The sequence below is a fragment of the Condylura cristata genome, unplaced genomic scaffold, assembly GCF_000260355.1.
Source record: "Condylura cristata isolate star-nosed mole 26May11 unplaced genomic scaffold, ConCri1.0 scaffold00003, whole genome shotgun sequence".
Lineage (NCBI taxonomy): Eukaryota > Metazoa > Chordata > Mammalia > Eulipotyphla > Talpidae > Condylura > Condylura cristata.
This window is the reverse complement of record NW_004567104.1, coordinates 30,526,807-30,542,993: the sequence shown is the minus strand read 5'-3', so window position 1 is coordinate 30,542,993 and position 16,187 is coordinate 30,526,807. Positions and strand designations below refer to the sequence as shown.

At 39.3% G+C, this 16,187-nt stretch overlaps 1 protein-coding gene across 1 annotated transcript in view; it reads right to left on the bottom strand.

Moving 5' to 3' along the window:
• Positions 1–13,219: 13,219 nt before the first annotated feature.
• The window catches only part of SNX4 (sorting nexin 4), a 48,885-nt gene continuing 45,917 nt past the window's right edge, over positions 13,220–16,187 (bottom strand). Inside the window, exon 14 of the mRNA XM_004675142.2 lies at positions 13,220–14,388. Coding sequence (XP_004675199.1) covers positions 14,341–14,388 — 48 coding nt within the window. The 3' untranslated portion in view covers positions 13,220–14,340. The remainder of the gene's footprint in view (positions 14,389–16,187) is intronic.

Genomic DNA, 16,187 nt, shown 5'->3' with positions numbered 1-16,187 from the left:
CGCCATGTGGTCACCTCTGAGGCTGGGATCGAACGGGCTCTGAGGTGGCTGCCGCTGGCTTGCAGTGCTGTGCTTTAACCTGCTGCACCACCAGGGAGGACCCCCGACCCTTATTTAACTGAACACTATTGAGCACTGTTGTGCCAACAGGCACAAGGAGGTTCTCTTTCAATTCAAGCAGACAGGTAAAGGAGAGTTCTGGAGCCCTCAGTGGCTTTTTATAGGTGTTAAGCTCTTTCTACACCAACAGTTGTAGAACAAACCTGCAGGCTGGCAGGCCTCCGTGCCCCAGTAAATCTTTACTCTTTCTCTCTCTCGTGGTCTTCCTCTTGAAGTGGTTTCTCTGCAGCTGTTCCGCCATCATCGTAGCGGTCCTGTGTGATCCCCTCACCTCCCACAGCCTCAGCCTCCAGGCTCAGGTGTGCACACTTACTCCTGTCCACACCATGCCCCAGGTGTCCACAAACAGGCATGCATGCCGGTGCCCATGCTCCCAAGTGCAATTTGCATGAGTACTAACAAGGCCACAGATGATAGCCACAGAGACTAGAGGCATAAAAGCCTGAGCATCTAATTTAGCCTACTTAGCTCAGTGTGGCAGGCTGTGTGTTGAGCATTTGACATGCATTATTTCTATCTAATAAAATATTGTGCAAGTGTTCTACTTATCCCATTTTGCACTGAGAAAACCCAAAGTTTAGTAAAGTTAAGTAGCTTATCCCAAATCACAGATCTTGTAAAAGGAGCCAGAAGTCAAAATAAGGCTGAAAGTTGTCTCCAAAATCCTCAGATTTGCAGCCTAGTGTCCCACACCTGAACCTGCTACTCCAGGTTCAGCCCCACTGGGAGATCCCTGACATCTGCCTGCAAATGTGGGGTCTGGTGATTGCGAGTGTTGATAGCCATTGGGTAGAGGCTTGGAGTTCAACACTGGACTTCAGGCAGAACCAACGTGTAGCAGAATGTTAAAAAAAAAAAAGTCCCTTTCATGTTCTATTTCTGTGGAAATATAGTGCAGTCAGACAATAAGAATATGTGTTCAAACGGTTTGAAAAAGATGCTGCCCACCAAGTGGGGAAATCAGCAAAGCCTACTGCTTGTTCAGGAACTCTAAGGAGAAAAGGATAAAACCCTTCCTTTAAAGGAGGGAGGAAAAAAGAGCTTTTTTTCAAACTGCGATTGAAGACATGACAGGGATTTGTGGTTTCTTAGATCAGAAAGAAAGAGGTGCGTCCTTCTTCACAAGCTGGAGGGTGGAAGGCTGGTGGCGAGATAGTGAGTGGATGATTTTCTATCAAATCTGGGCTGTCTGAGTGCGCTGATGGTCTTTCACTGACCACCAAGTGCCCCCAGATTCACCCAGATTCTGACTGGCTCCATCACCCTCTGGCCCCAATGATCACTAGTGGTGGATGTACTAGTGCAGGGGAAGAGTGGGCAATCAGCGAGAAATCATCCAAGTGTGGGTGAGTTAAGAAAAGGAGATTTTTTTCCCCCCACAGGAATTATATTGATGAAATCTCAGCTAGAAAGGTCCAAGTTCAAAGGTCTGTTTACCTTATTATCTTTTTACCCTGAGGAATGTGCCTGTTGAGTTAATGTTTATTTTATTAAATAATCTAGTTTTAGGCACGTCAATAAGAGTCCGCGCTACTGTTAGAGAGGGAGAAAGTGCTGTTTTGTAGCTGATTTCAGGTCTCGTGCGGGAGGTTCTCCGCAGGCCCGTTAGCTCTACCGCCACCTGGTGGTAGAATCCTCTGCGTGGGAATGTCCGTGGGTGGCCCGCCACAGCCCAGTCTGAGGTTGGAATTCTGGTTTGGCAGCTCCGAGCAGGGAGAATAGTTATGAGTTCCCCTCTCTGAATTTCAGCTTCTACATCTTAAAATGGAGACCATAATACCTGCATAATGGATGGCTGTGATGTTCCAATGAGTTAACATATGTACAGTGCTTAGTGCTCAGTAAATGTTTAATAAATTGTAATGCTTGATCATACTGGAAGAGAACTCACTATCCCAGCGAAGTTCTGTTTCCATGTCCATCCTGACTCACATGAAGTGACAGAAGGCATGGCCCCTCCGTGGCAGATGCTGAGTCAGCGTCTGAGAGATGGGACAAACCTAGCAGGTGCAGTTTAACAGGAATAATGTTACCTTCTAAGTTGCAAATAAATCCCGCCAACAGCACACATAAGGGGAATGGCGGATTGACAAAAAAATACCAAGCCAAACCACTGAGGGATTTTAAGAACAGATAGCTCAAGGAAAGCCAAATAGTTCATGTAGAAATTCTCATTTGATCAACACCCTTGAAGCAACATATATGACTAGCCTTTGAAATATTTGTATATGTGGCCTCATTCCCCTGCTACAATTCTATCCAGGGGAAAAATCACAAATAATTGTGTACAAATATGTTCATTATAGTGTGACTTGTAAATGTAAAAAATGAGAAACAATAAATGTCCAATAAGAGAGGACAAGTTAATTAAACTGTGGTTTATCCATATGCAGTCCTTAAAAAATTTCAAAGGAAAATGTTCTTTATACAAGCTGGGGGTACAAGGAATCAGGGTGTAATTACAAATAGACTCATAACACTGTTAAAAAGGTTCAATTATATAAAAACATAAAAATGAAAAGCCTGCATGTACCGAGTAAGAGAGCCTTAAATTGTATAGTGCATACACTGACAGAGTTATAGGAGATATAGAACGGATTTTAATAAAACAGATTTTAATACAACTCACTCAGTAACTGATAAGTAAAGCCAACCCCACCCCCAACCCCCCAAAAAAATCACTAAGGAAAAGGGTTAAATCCACAATTTAGAAGCTTAAGATATTATAATAGTCTTTTATGGGATTTAACATAATGGCACTTTTTCCCTCCCATAATGGCACTTTATAGCTACAGAAGACATGTTCTTTTCAGTCTGTCTTCCTTTCTTTTTAATTTAAGCACCACTGTTTTACATCCTTATTAGTGTTTTGACAGTACATGATATCTCCATTCCGGTCCCACTGCCAAATAGCCCAGAGCCCTTCATCATAGCCCACTATGTTCTCTGCACCCCTTCTAATTCCTCCCTACTTCTCCCACTTTGGGTACCTCAAATCTGTGGCCAGCATTTAAGGATTAGTCTTAATGTTTGAAAGCCATGTTCTTTTCAAACACACATGGATCCCACACAGAAACCAGGTGCTAAATTTTAAGATGGGAAGAACAGGTCGTTTTGAGAACCAGAGGCTCTTGATTCTAAGGCAGCCCTCCCAGAGGAAGTTATGGTTAAAATGAGTTTGTACGGATAAATTCGCCAGATAAACGAGGTGCGCACGGGGGCTGAACCACCTCAGGGAGGAAAGGCCCAAGTCCTGAGGCAAACAAGTGAGCCCAGGGATGTGCAAGGAGTATCCCAGAATTCTATCCTTTGCTCTTCATTGAGACTGAATTTTCTTCCCGGGCCTGATTCCAGACAGTGACCCTGTCATGGATACACAGGGGCCTCACCAAAAGCTATGGTTCAGTTTCCATCTTTAACAGGAGACAGGGGTCTTCAGTTACCACCAAGCCAGGGCATGTCCCCCAGAGAGGAACATGAGCTGGTTCCGGATAGGAGCCATTCAGAGCTCAAGTGTCAGGCAGCGTGGTAAGCTCCTGGCAGTCTGGAAGGTCAGAGGACTCCCCAGGCGCTGCCAACAACTGAAGAAACCCTCTGCTCATCTGCCACAGGATCCCTAATGGGACTTTGAGGGCCTTACTGCAGGCTGGCCCAAGTAAAGTGGAAGCCAGGGTTCTAGGGCCTGGTCCCACCCACACTAATGGTCCAGCTCACCTGTCATCCTCTAGGGCTCAGCTCACCTTTTATAGGTGTCACTGGCTTCCTGCTCCCAGCACCAAGGTGTCACATACACAGGCTCATGTTTAGGAGGAAACTCGAGAGGTGTTTGCAACAGTAACTGTCCAAAGACCCTGGGTCTTGAAATGCAGAGTTTATCCCAAACCTTCATGTAGGCAATTGCTTCCCTCTGTCCTCGCCCAAACCACTCTCCATGTACCTTCAACTTGGTACTGGACTCCTTTAACCTACCTTTCTATCCTCCTCTTGGTTGTTGGACAGGTGGTGAGGTGTGATAGACTGGGAGGCTAGGTCAATTCACATAACCTCATAAGAAAAATAGGAAGAGAATATACATAGAGGAGGTAGATTGAATTTTTTTTTTATTCTAAAGATTTATTTATGCATACAGAACTGGGGTACAGGCCAGAGGTGCAGGGGTGGTGAGAGGATTCACCAGAGACAAAGTAGAGAAGAGAAGAGGCAGATGCACTGAAATACACCACTGAAGGGGGCAGCGCTGCTGAGGGGAGCAATGGGTGGGTCAGGAGCAGTCTGCCACGCCATGTGGGTCACCTCCCTGGCCTGGGGTTGAACTCGTGTCGCAGTGTCTGCAGATAGCTTCATAGTGCTGCTCTATATGTAACCCGCTGCCACCAGGGAGGGCCCATGAATAGCATTAAATGATCAAATACAGAGTTGGTTCTTGAGCATTGTGGGGCTGAAAGTGCAGGTAGCCCAGTTCACACAGTGGTGTCTTTAGCTTGCTGGTGATAACTGAGTAGTGCCTACATTCTGGCAGGAGGGTGTCTTTCTGTACACAGCACCCAGCCCTGAAGGTCATACTTAATTCCAGGTGTCAAGAAGGATCCTTCAAACTAAAGGTTCCAGGTAATATCAATTTAGGTGGCACTGGGTGGGGGAAGCATGTGAGGGACAGCTGAAGGAACTTGCATTCAGAGCTTAGACAAAGGCAGACAGAAAGAATATAGTAACAGCTCACAAAAAGGTAAAGGACAGGGGCTTCCCTGGTGGTACAAGGGGTCAAAGTGCAGCACTATGAAGCTGTCTGCAGCCACTATAGCACTAGTTCGATCCCCAGTCAGGGAGGTGACCCACATGGCGTGGCAGACCGCTCCTGACCTGCCCACGGCTCTCTTCAGCAGCGCTGCTCCCCTCCGCTGATCCACCTGTTTGGTTCCCCACTGTGTCTGGTGAATCCTCTCACCCCACTCCCCGGCCCCCTGCACCTGTGGACTCTACCCCAGTTCTTGTATGCATAAATAAATCTTTTAAAAAAAATAAAGAACAAATAGAGTGGGATACAGTTTATTTTTCCCAAGGGGAGAAAGAAAATTTAGAGTGATCATACTCATATCCATACGTGTGGTTCATCCTTGGGTCTCTTTTCAGCCTGCTCCCTTACCCTCAGTAACTGTTCCTTATCAGGGTTCACTTCTATCTACCTGATGATGTCACCCATACCCATCTTCACCCGAGAATCTTCAGACCTTCAGATCTGTACATTTGACTTCCTCCTGGTCACTCAAACTGGATTCTCTCATGCACACCAAGCTCAAGACATCCTAAAAGGACTGTCCACTACCCAAGTTACCTGGGGTCATATTGGGAAGGGCTTCAACTTTTCCCAGCTCCATCTGTACTGACCATGTCTGGAAAGGATGGACGGGTATGGGACATGCCATTTACAACCACACTCCAGGGTGATGGCTATTGTTTTCCATGGACTCTGGCCTTAAAATGAGGTGTTTGCAAACTAGGTTGCTGGGGCCTCTCTGCTGGCCTAGGAGTTAAGTCTTGGCACTGCTGTCACTGCCTCCAGAGTTTGATCCCTAGCCAGGGAGCTAACCCACACATGGTACAGCAGACCTCTCCTGTCTTGCCCACTGCTGCTCCCATCAGCAGTGTATTTCAGTAGCTCCACATTTTCTGCTTCCCACTCTGTGTCTGGTGATCCTCTCACCCTCTGCAACTCTGGCTCTTGCCTCAATTCTTACACACACACACACACACACACGCACACAAAGGCTCTTGCCTCAGTTCTTATACACACATACACACACACACACCTTTGTCACCATTATCTGGACAATGCAGATTTTTAAGCTTTGCCAAAAACTAGTGTTTCCCCAAATTCTGAGTCCCAGTAATGATATCAATGAAAGTCAGTTATGCTAATTAGGAAGTCATATATTTAACCATTAAGTATTCATGTCTTACATTTATTATATCCAGTAGGAAAGATCAAGGACTGATTCTGAGGGAATGAATACCTTGTCCCTTATTAACATCGAACCAGAAAACTCTCCCTCCAATTGCAAGCTCAGGAAGAGGGCAAGGTGCTTATGTGGGAACTGAAAGGTGCTAATGTACACAACCACGTTTAGTGCACTCAAGTCATACCTCTACCCTGTAGGAAGTTGACTTTCCCAGCCTAAGACTTGGTTCTCCTGAAAAGTCATTTTGGAACTTCAGTGCATTGTTGGTCATCCTTCTGTACTTCTGATAACTTTTCCCTTTAAACAAACAAAGTATGCTTAAGGACTTAGGGCTGAAGATGCTAGTGTAGGGATAAAATGTAGGCAACTCTAAAATAGGTCATTGCCAAATTATGCTAAAATTAGCACAGCACTGAATTACACACCGCCCCTTCCACATCAGGTCCTGGGTACCCGCACAGTAATCCACACAGTCCATTTTGGCCAGGGAGGAAGACAGGACTCCTCACGGGCAGGCTTTAGCACCACGTGGAGTTTCACATTCATGTAACTTTAAAAAAGACATTTAAATGTTCCATTGGCATGTCAAATGTGAATTCTACACTCTAAAGGAAACCGATAAATGTGACAGTAAACGTACCATGTTTATTCTATGATCTGACCTCTTTTATTTCTCTGGGTGCCTTTATGTGCTTTTTCTTTAAAGCTGTTTTCTAACTTTATCTGATTCTTACAAATATTAGGAGAAAGAAGTAATCACTGTCACATTTTCACTTCACATATTTTGAACTACCCATTGCCTTATTTCTCCTTTCTCCATCCTGTCATGTGAAGGTAAGCATTTGCACACCAAGCAGCATTTCCAACATGCGGGCAGTGCACTTCCTTGTGGTTATTAGAAACCATAACTTAGCAAAATGGTCTATTAGAAAGTGGAGGGCAGATGTGGGCATTGCCCTTTTACTAGTTTGCTGCAGCCACATTTTGCTGGTAACCTGATTCTTGATATTTATTTGCTTTAATCTTCTGACTTTAATTTCTTCAGTTAAGATTTCCTCTGGAGTCACTTTTGGAGAGCAGACATATGATTTTGTCACTTTTATTACCCATGTCTCTATAATCTCCAGTGTATCCTATCCCATTGTCTAGTACATGGACCAGTTGTGAGAAAATTCCCATTGAGTCATAATAGCGAAGGTAGTGATTACTGATACTTTTCCTTGATTGCAAAGCAGTTTGGTACACTGTGATATCTTTTGAAAAATATTATCCCTATCAGCTGCAGGTCATGGGGGGCGGTATTATTTTGATAGATTACATTTCCTCTGGGCAATTATTTCTATCCACACTTCAAAAATACTTAGATTTTTATTATGACACCTGACCTCAGCATAGCTTCTCTTCACCCCCTAGGTCCACTGCGAACTCCCAGGCCTTTGGTGCAAAAACCATGGTGCAAAAACTCCAATGTTACTGAAGTAAAAAGTTAAGGGCTACTGTTTCAACTAACTGCCAACCTACATCCCAAAGGAGAACCAGACACTTCCCAAACATGTACCAATACAGACACATCATCAATCCTTTTTGTTAAAACAGTTAAGTTGGCACAATGTTATATACATGTTTTGAACTTGTAATATTTGCTTTCTCTGTAGGGGACACATGTCAACTCTTTTGCTTTTAATTGTTTTTAATCAATTATCATTTACAGTTTTAATCATACGTAAGGGTTGGACAAAAAAACAAACAAACCAGCAGCCCTTGGCCTCCTTCATTATTCTCCAATCCAATTGACTCCTTTTGCTACTACTTTTGACATTTATGTATTTTTTTCTGCCATCTCTTATAGCCCTATGATCCTTTCTCCTTTCCCCTCTTAATCTCAGAAACCTTACTTCCTTAGTGCCTGCTAATTTTGTAACTGTATGTCTAACCATATTACTGTTTATCTTGATTTTGCATCATTATCATTGATCTAGTCATCTTTTTATTAAGGAATTCCACATAGCTTTAAATTTTGATTTGATATAAACTTGGAATTGTATTAAGAAATTACTATTACTCATTTTTCTTTTTATGACTGTCAAATTTTTATGTATTTGCCAATTAACTATACCTAAATGGGTCTGTTGACAAGGTCACTGGTGTACTAGCTAGAAACATTTTTCCTTATATATATACATATGTATATTATATATATATTTCCCATCAGAACAAGGCCCTTTATTGTCCTCACTGGGAAAACTGTCCAAATAAATACACAAGTCTTTGATGACTATTGATGTGAATGGCTTCCCTTGGGGTGATGTCCTGGCACAGTGTGCCACCTGAACATCTGTCCCTGGCAGTTCTGCACTGAAGGAGGGAGAGTTCTCCGTGCAAGGCCTCTAGCCATCAAAGGTGGGAACTGCCACACAGCAAATGTCATGCTCTGGTGGTACAATGCAGATAGCAAGCCAGTACGTAACACCTGCCGCCTTTATGTGAAGCTACTCGGGGTGCTGCAGCCGAGAAAGGAAAGAATTCAGACGGGGAACTGGAAGCCTAAGAACACCAGCAGAAGGAAGAGATCCTCAGGATCCACCACCGCCCTCTGTCCCATACCCTGAGAGCTCAGAATTTACTTTGATACCCTACCCCAGCATGGCTCCCCTTCATCCCCAGGTCCAGTGTGAACTCCCAGGCCTTTAGTCAGGTGGACAGCATCTGGCCCCCAGCCACCTAAGAGTTCAAATTCGAGGCTGAGGACTTTGCCCTCCCATCTACAGCCCTAGGGCCCAGGGGTTGGCAGAGGGGCCCTGTGCCATGAAGCCGGGTGTGCACCGGCCGTAGCCTACTTCACAGGCACCCACGGGACCTACCTCACTGCTTGACTCACTCTAGCAGAGAAATCACCAATCATCCCCAAAAGAGACCAAGACCTTGAAGTATCCCTCAAAGCAGCAGAGAGGAGGCCCTCTGTGCAGGTGGCTGGTCAACCAAGAAAAGGAGAAAGGCTGGAGGGAAAAGGGGTCCTATTCCCCCAACCCAAATAGCAAGGGCCCTGCAAATGCTGTGTGAGACTCTGAAACACACTGGCCATTCCAGCCACGGCTGGCTGTCCTGAGAGGCCCACAGCCAACTTGAATTCTACACTCACCAACATCCTATTTATAGGTTGCAGCAGTTGCAAAAAACTCCATCCTCATTTTGTAGAACCAAAATCAACCTTAAAATGGCTGATTCAGGTGGGTTAAGGGGAACAGCCAGCTGGGAGAATTCCTCAGACCGTGGTTGGTACCTGTCCTTCATTTCCCACCACATATATTTAGCACCTCACTACTCAAGATATGGCCACTAACACTGGTAGTATCTTATTCTAAGTGTAGCGAAAATTTCCACGGGATTCTCACTTACCTCCTTTGCCTTCTTTGGCTGGTTCAATAACAGATTGACACAAGAGAGATAAGCACAAGAGAAAAGACAAATTTAATTTTGTGTGCATGGAGGTCTACAAAACATGGAACCCAGTGAATAATCAACAGTACAGTTTTAGATAAGGAAGCAATAAATCTATGGACAGCTTATTTAGAGAGACAGGCAGAGCTTGTTTGCCCAGTTTCATGATCCCTGTCTCTGCCAATATTGATTTTATCTCCTGCATTCAGGGGAAACAGGGGGTGTCAGAGAAAATGAGTTCAGGGTATCATTCATTCATTACCTGTTTAATTATAAATAACTAATATACTACTTTGGCCTGTCTTGGGTGGCCTAATCTGGGAACCCACATTAGAAATGCATTCACAGGTTCCACACCAAACTAAATCAGAACCTTCATTTTAACTAGGTCCCTCAGTGGTTTACAAGTACAGTAAAGTTGGAGAACTACTTCTTTTCACCACAGCCTCTCTTCATTCTATTCCCTCTTAAAGCAGTGTCTGAGATATTTTTCTGCTAATTATCTTGTAATCGGAGCACCATGGAAGTTAGCTTTTCCTCTTTCTTCCTCATCTTTCCTTCTGGGTTTGTCTCAGAGGCTTTCCTCCAGGTCTCTGAAAACTAAAGTCCACTGTTACTTCAAAAAGCAAAAGCCTCAATAAGTACAGGCTTTGGAGCCATGTTACTTGGGCTCAAATTCTGGCCCTATCAATTACTGACAAACATGGAGGTGACCACATCACTGCAATGAGTTGAGGCTTTAGAACACATTTTATGCACGTTAGCTATATTTTCTGAAATCGAAGACTTAATAACTAAGAATTTTGGATTTTCTCCTTATCTTCTGCCAAATAGTGCTTCTATCACATAGATATGTGAAAATACATAGGTATGAGTCAACCAGTTCTACCTTCACCTGGGGATGGAGTTTATATCTATCTGCTCAATCAATCAATTCTCACAAGCCTTCCAGACTAGGAATGCACACCTGGTGAACATACATCTCAAAGCTTCAAGTATGGGGCATTCAACTGCTTTGGGGTTCGAGAAATATTCTAAGAAACAAAGGCTCAGCAATGAGCACAGGGAACAATAGGGATGGTTGGATAGAAATTGGAATGAAAGCTGAAGGAACCTACTGGTGAGAGGGGGAAATGGGTATACATTTAGTCTAGTTGTCTGTAACTGATCCTAGGGTGAAAGCTTCCCAACATTAAGTATGACTTTTCAATGATGCCTTTCCTTCTATTCTGGTTTTCTGAGCTTTAAATAATAAATCTATATTAAATCTTATAATCTTTTTTCCCCTGCACATACTGAAATGATACTTTATTCTGTCAAAATGATGGACTATAGTAATTATTAAGCCAATCTTGCATTCTGGAATAAACCCTACTAAGCAATGCTGCTTTACATGCGACTAAATTAAATTAGCTTATAGTTTAATATAACAGTTAATAATTTTTGCATCTATGTTAATGATATATATACTGATATATCTCTTTTCTTGCAATGTCTTTGGTCAGCTATGAAACAGTGGTTAAGACTGTTCCCTTAAAAAAAGTTGGGAAGGAAATATTCCCATTTCCCTATTTTTTAAAAGTTGATATAGAATTAGTTTGTTCTTTCTTAAATATTTGCTAAAACCACTGAAACTATCTGGACTTGTAGTTTTCTTTTGTGGGAAAAATCTTTGATAATATATGTATTTTCATTTTTTGCTAATATATTTATATTTTTCAATATAATGAGGCCTTTCAGATTCTCTGTTGGGTTGTTAGAAAGGTCATGATGCTCGAAAAACATAGGGAAAATATACAACATGACTTTCCCAACAACCTAGAATTTCATCTTGCATTAGTTTTAGCAAGCTGTATTTTTCAAGGCATTTATTTAGTTCATCTCTTGGTTTAAAGCTGCCTTTAATATTCCCTATTACTCTTTTAATGTCTCATTCCTATTAGGTATAATTTGTGCTTTTCCTTTTTTCATCTAGGTTTGCCAGAGGTTTAACTTTACTAACGTTCCCAAAGAGTTAACTTCAGGCTTTGTTAACTTGTGCTTTGAATATCATTGGTTTTGGTCTTACTTTTATTATTTTCTGTCTTCCACTTACTTGGGATCTTAGTTTGTCCATTTTTTTCTTAGCTTACATAACTTAGGAAAGAAATACAATTTTACTAAATTGACCTTTTATTACTGAATTTCTTTGAGATTACTCATCCTTTAAAGAAACTCCTGAATCTTTTTTTAGGGAAAACTTTTTAGGAGAATCTATCCAAGATGAGAGTTGGCATATAAATCTAAAGAACAATTTTAAGGATATAAAAAGCCTGGTATTAAAAAAAAAAACAAAAAACCTGGTATTCCTATTACATAACTATTGGCTTTTCATTCTACAAACTGTGTGTTTATTCTAAAGATGCTTAAATTTTAAGAACCTTCAGTTACCTTTTAGATGCTCTTTTGTAATTACCAGTGACTCATTCAGCCACACTCAAGTTTTTGGATATAAGTGAAGGTTAAGTAATGACTTAATTTTAATGCCTTGATGATACCAATTCCATCACTAGTACACTGTGTCAAGATAAAATCTTCCTGCTATTCACATCAACGTTAACAAGCCAATTTTCCTATTTGTTACTTTTTATATTTATCCTTAAAATCTAACCCCATTTTGCCTTATTAATATCTGAAAAGACTACTGCATATATATTATTTTCTTTATAATTCTTCAGGATAGTACCAAAATGATATCCATCATAAAATTCCTTTTATTTTCCCTTCTTTTTTTTTTTAAAACGATTTATTTATTTATACATATAGAACTAAGGTACAGGCCAGAGGTGAGTGGGGTGAGAGGATTCACCAGAGACAGAGTGGGAAACAGAACAGGCAGATGTACTGAAATACACTCCTGAGGGGAGCAGCGGGCAGGTCAGGTGAGGTCTGCCATACCATGTGAATAACCTCCCTGGTTGGGGATCAAACTTGTGCTAAAGTGGCTGTGATAGCTTCATAGTGCTTTGTGCTTTAACCTGTTTCGCCACCAGGGAATGCCCAAATTCCTTTGCTTTTTTTTTTTTTAAGAAACATTTATGTTATCAAATAAAACTTTTTTCAAAATCAACCATCAAGATATTCCTATATACATATAACTGAATGAATAACACACAACCAAATGAAAACTTGTATATCTCAGGGAAGATATTTTCCTAATTTCACTTTATAAAACATAGATAATAATACTCTTGTCGAATTTAGTCACCAAGTAGAAAAAAAATGTAAATACATTTTATATTTAGTCTAAGTTTACTATTGATTTTTGAATTCCAAATGAAAAGCTATTTCCTTTCATTAGTCAAGAGATAATACAGTGTAACAGAATAAAATGTGTATCCATACAGATGTTTGTTGCTAACAATTTTTTAAAAAGTAAAAATGTAAAAGTCATTTCATTTCAGTATCTTTAAAAAAAAAAACATTTTTTGGGTAAGACAAATATATACAATTAAACAGTTCAAAAATAATATGGCATGTATTTTCTCCCAGTGCATCAAATCCTAATATGTATATTTCTACTTTACTTTATACTTACTCTGAGTAGTACCAAAAGTAATACCTATCACAAAATTCTTGTAAGATGTTTTTAAGGAGTACTAGTACTACCAAGTAAGTTTTTTAAATAACAAAAGTTTGTTACAATAACAAAAATCATATGAAAATCAGCACAAGACTTAATTTATTTTTTAAGTTTGGTCAACAGCACAAAAATTCAGCAACATTTAAACATGTAAAAAAGTCAAATGCTAAACAGGACTGCAGAATTTTTTTTATATCATTAGTAACAAGGAGTACACATAGATTCTGCAAAGCTAGCAAAATGAGGGTACTTGGCTTCTGAACATTTATCACAAACACACACACACACACACAAACAAAACAATATAATTTATCTTTACAAAAATTACAGCCAAGCAATGAAAAATGTTAATAATGAGAATTCTAACACAAAGACATATTTACTACACATATCCCATACAATGAAATGCTACATCTTGTACCCTGAAATGCCATATGTAGAGAGCCAAGCAGATAAATTTAGGCTCACCATTGAGGTTAAGAAATATCTGAGAATCTAATGCTTATATATAATATCTCAACATTAAAACTTTCTATATAGCAATTTTTAGATCATATAGCAATGTATTCCACTACCTATCTAAGAAGTTACATCTTCTTTGTTGGCAGTATAAAATTTCCAACCAGTATCAAAATTTTGGTAAAACACAAATTGAAGGCATTTTCTAGTATATGCAAATGTTACAGGGGGCATCAATAAATGTGGGAGAAAATCTTAGATTTCACACTAAGTTTCTGCTGAGCTTTGTCAAACCAAACAGCTCAACTATAAGGCAAGAAAAAATAACCCCCTACAACAGATTAATGGGTGTTACCAAGGAAAGATAGGAATTCAACTTTAGGGAAAAACTTTGTACATAAACATCTGGAACAGCTGGCATTGAAACAAATGTCTAGAAATTACCTAACATCTTGAGATTCAATCATTGGTTCAGAAGCCTGACAAACAATCTGTTGGTATATATTATCAAATTAACTTTTTGGAATCAGCACCAGTCCCCAAAACCTCAAATTATATTTAATCTTCATTAAAAGACATCCTTTTTGTGCTATGTAACACAACTACAAACAAATCAAAGAAAGTTGAATTATTCAACTTATTAAATATTTTTGTTTACTGGGTTAGCAACTTCTATTTTTTTTTTTTTCTAATTGTGCTTCTGTTTTGGGGCACTTTGATTGAAGAGAAATTCATTTCACAGGATTACATCTTGCTAAAGCATTCCTTAGCATTGGTCCAAACTTGTATTCCCTTAAAAAAGTAAGTAAGCAAAAAGGAACTTTAAAATGTGGTTTTGTGAGGATTCTGAAAGTCCAAGAATTTGGGTTACTGGTAATTAAGTTTTGCTTTCCAGAATAATTAAAACACTATTTAAGTCCAGCAAATAAAACACTATTTAAGTCCAGCAAATAAAAGCACATTTATATTAGCTATAATAATGGCTAATATAAATGAATGTCTTATGTTTCTAAAATAAGAGAATCACCTTTGAATCAGCCAATCTTCCAAATAGAGGGGAAAAATCCCACAACTTCTATTTGGAAAACTAAGTTTTCAAGGTTTGTAACTTACACTCATTCACTCACATCACATTGTCACATAATTTGTAAACCAAACACGTTTTGGGGTAGTTATTTTCTATGTAATATAAAAGCCCAAAACAAAACAAATACTTATAACGGCAGTAATTAATTACAAATTAACAAATTACTAAAGTATCGGTCTAATAATGCTTTGTTAAATCAAAAACAACTATAGACTAAATTATCAAATCCAGCTCAATGGTGCTAGCAGTCTTTTTTGCACATACTAGTTATAATAAACCTAACACGATTAGCTTAAATCAAACACATCTTTGTAAAATTTAGTGAAGTGGTAGAAAATAAAGCATTTTTTTCAATGAACAAGATATTCTCTTACATATATACATACATACATACAAACATAGTCACTGCTAATTTATAATGAACTTCTTTTTAATAGTTAAACATGACAGCATATCAGTATCTAAGGCTTCAAATAATGAAAATCTTTTTAATTGTTTGGCTTCCTGGTAGAATCAAAAAGCAAGTAAATTTTTAAAAATTTAAAATCCTTTAAAATGTCTCAGACCACCTGAGTACCTAATGGAATATTCATTTTTAAAATATAATAGATCTTCTGCACTATCACAAGATGTCCATGAGACAGCAATTAAAAAAAAAAAAAAAACACCTACATGATAGGTTATAATGCAGTGCTCATTTCATGGATTTCATGGTAAGGGGAAAGCATTTATTTTCTAAACGATTATGTTATAAAAAAATCTGAAAGGACACGCATGAAAGTTTTTAAGTAGTCAATTTTCAAATGGGATTTAGGGAAGAAGAAAGAATATGTACTTAATATGCTTCTGGATTATTTGAAATTTGTACAGTGAGCATGTTGTCTTTTAACTTAAAAAGATCAAGTAGCTTGAAAATTAAATAATCCTTAAAAGCGTCAGTTCCTTAATTCAACAAATTAGAAAATTCACTAACAAAAAGGTTCACCAAAAAGCAGTCATATTTGTTTACTTAAATGCTACCATTAAAATTCTTTTTAGTTTATGACTATAAAATTTTAGTCATCTGATTATAGTTGACTACCACTTTCAATACCTGATAGCATAATAAAGTGTGATATATTTTAAAAGTTGATATACTTTCGTATTAAAAAATTTGCACTTTATTTTAAAAAACAGATCAAAAGAAACTTAATAAGTTTTCTACAGTTAAAAAGGAAAAGAAGTCAACTCTGCAAACCTTTGTTATCTGATCTTTTAGACTTCCTGAGATTAAAAAAGTCAGTTTAGAAGGAAGACTGTCAACATGAAGCACATTAGGCAGGCAGGAAGCAGTTGACAGGATGCAACAGAAACAGAAAACCACCAAATTACAACTAAGCAACCTACAGCATTTATTTGTATTCTGACTGGTCATGATTTTTAACTTCTCTCAAAATGACCCCAAAGACACAACATTAAGTAACCTAGTTTCACTGAAACATAAATGTGAATTTGCCCAATACTA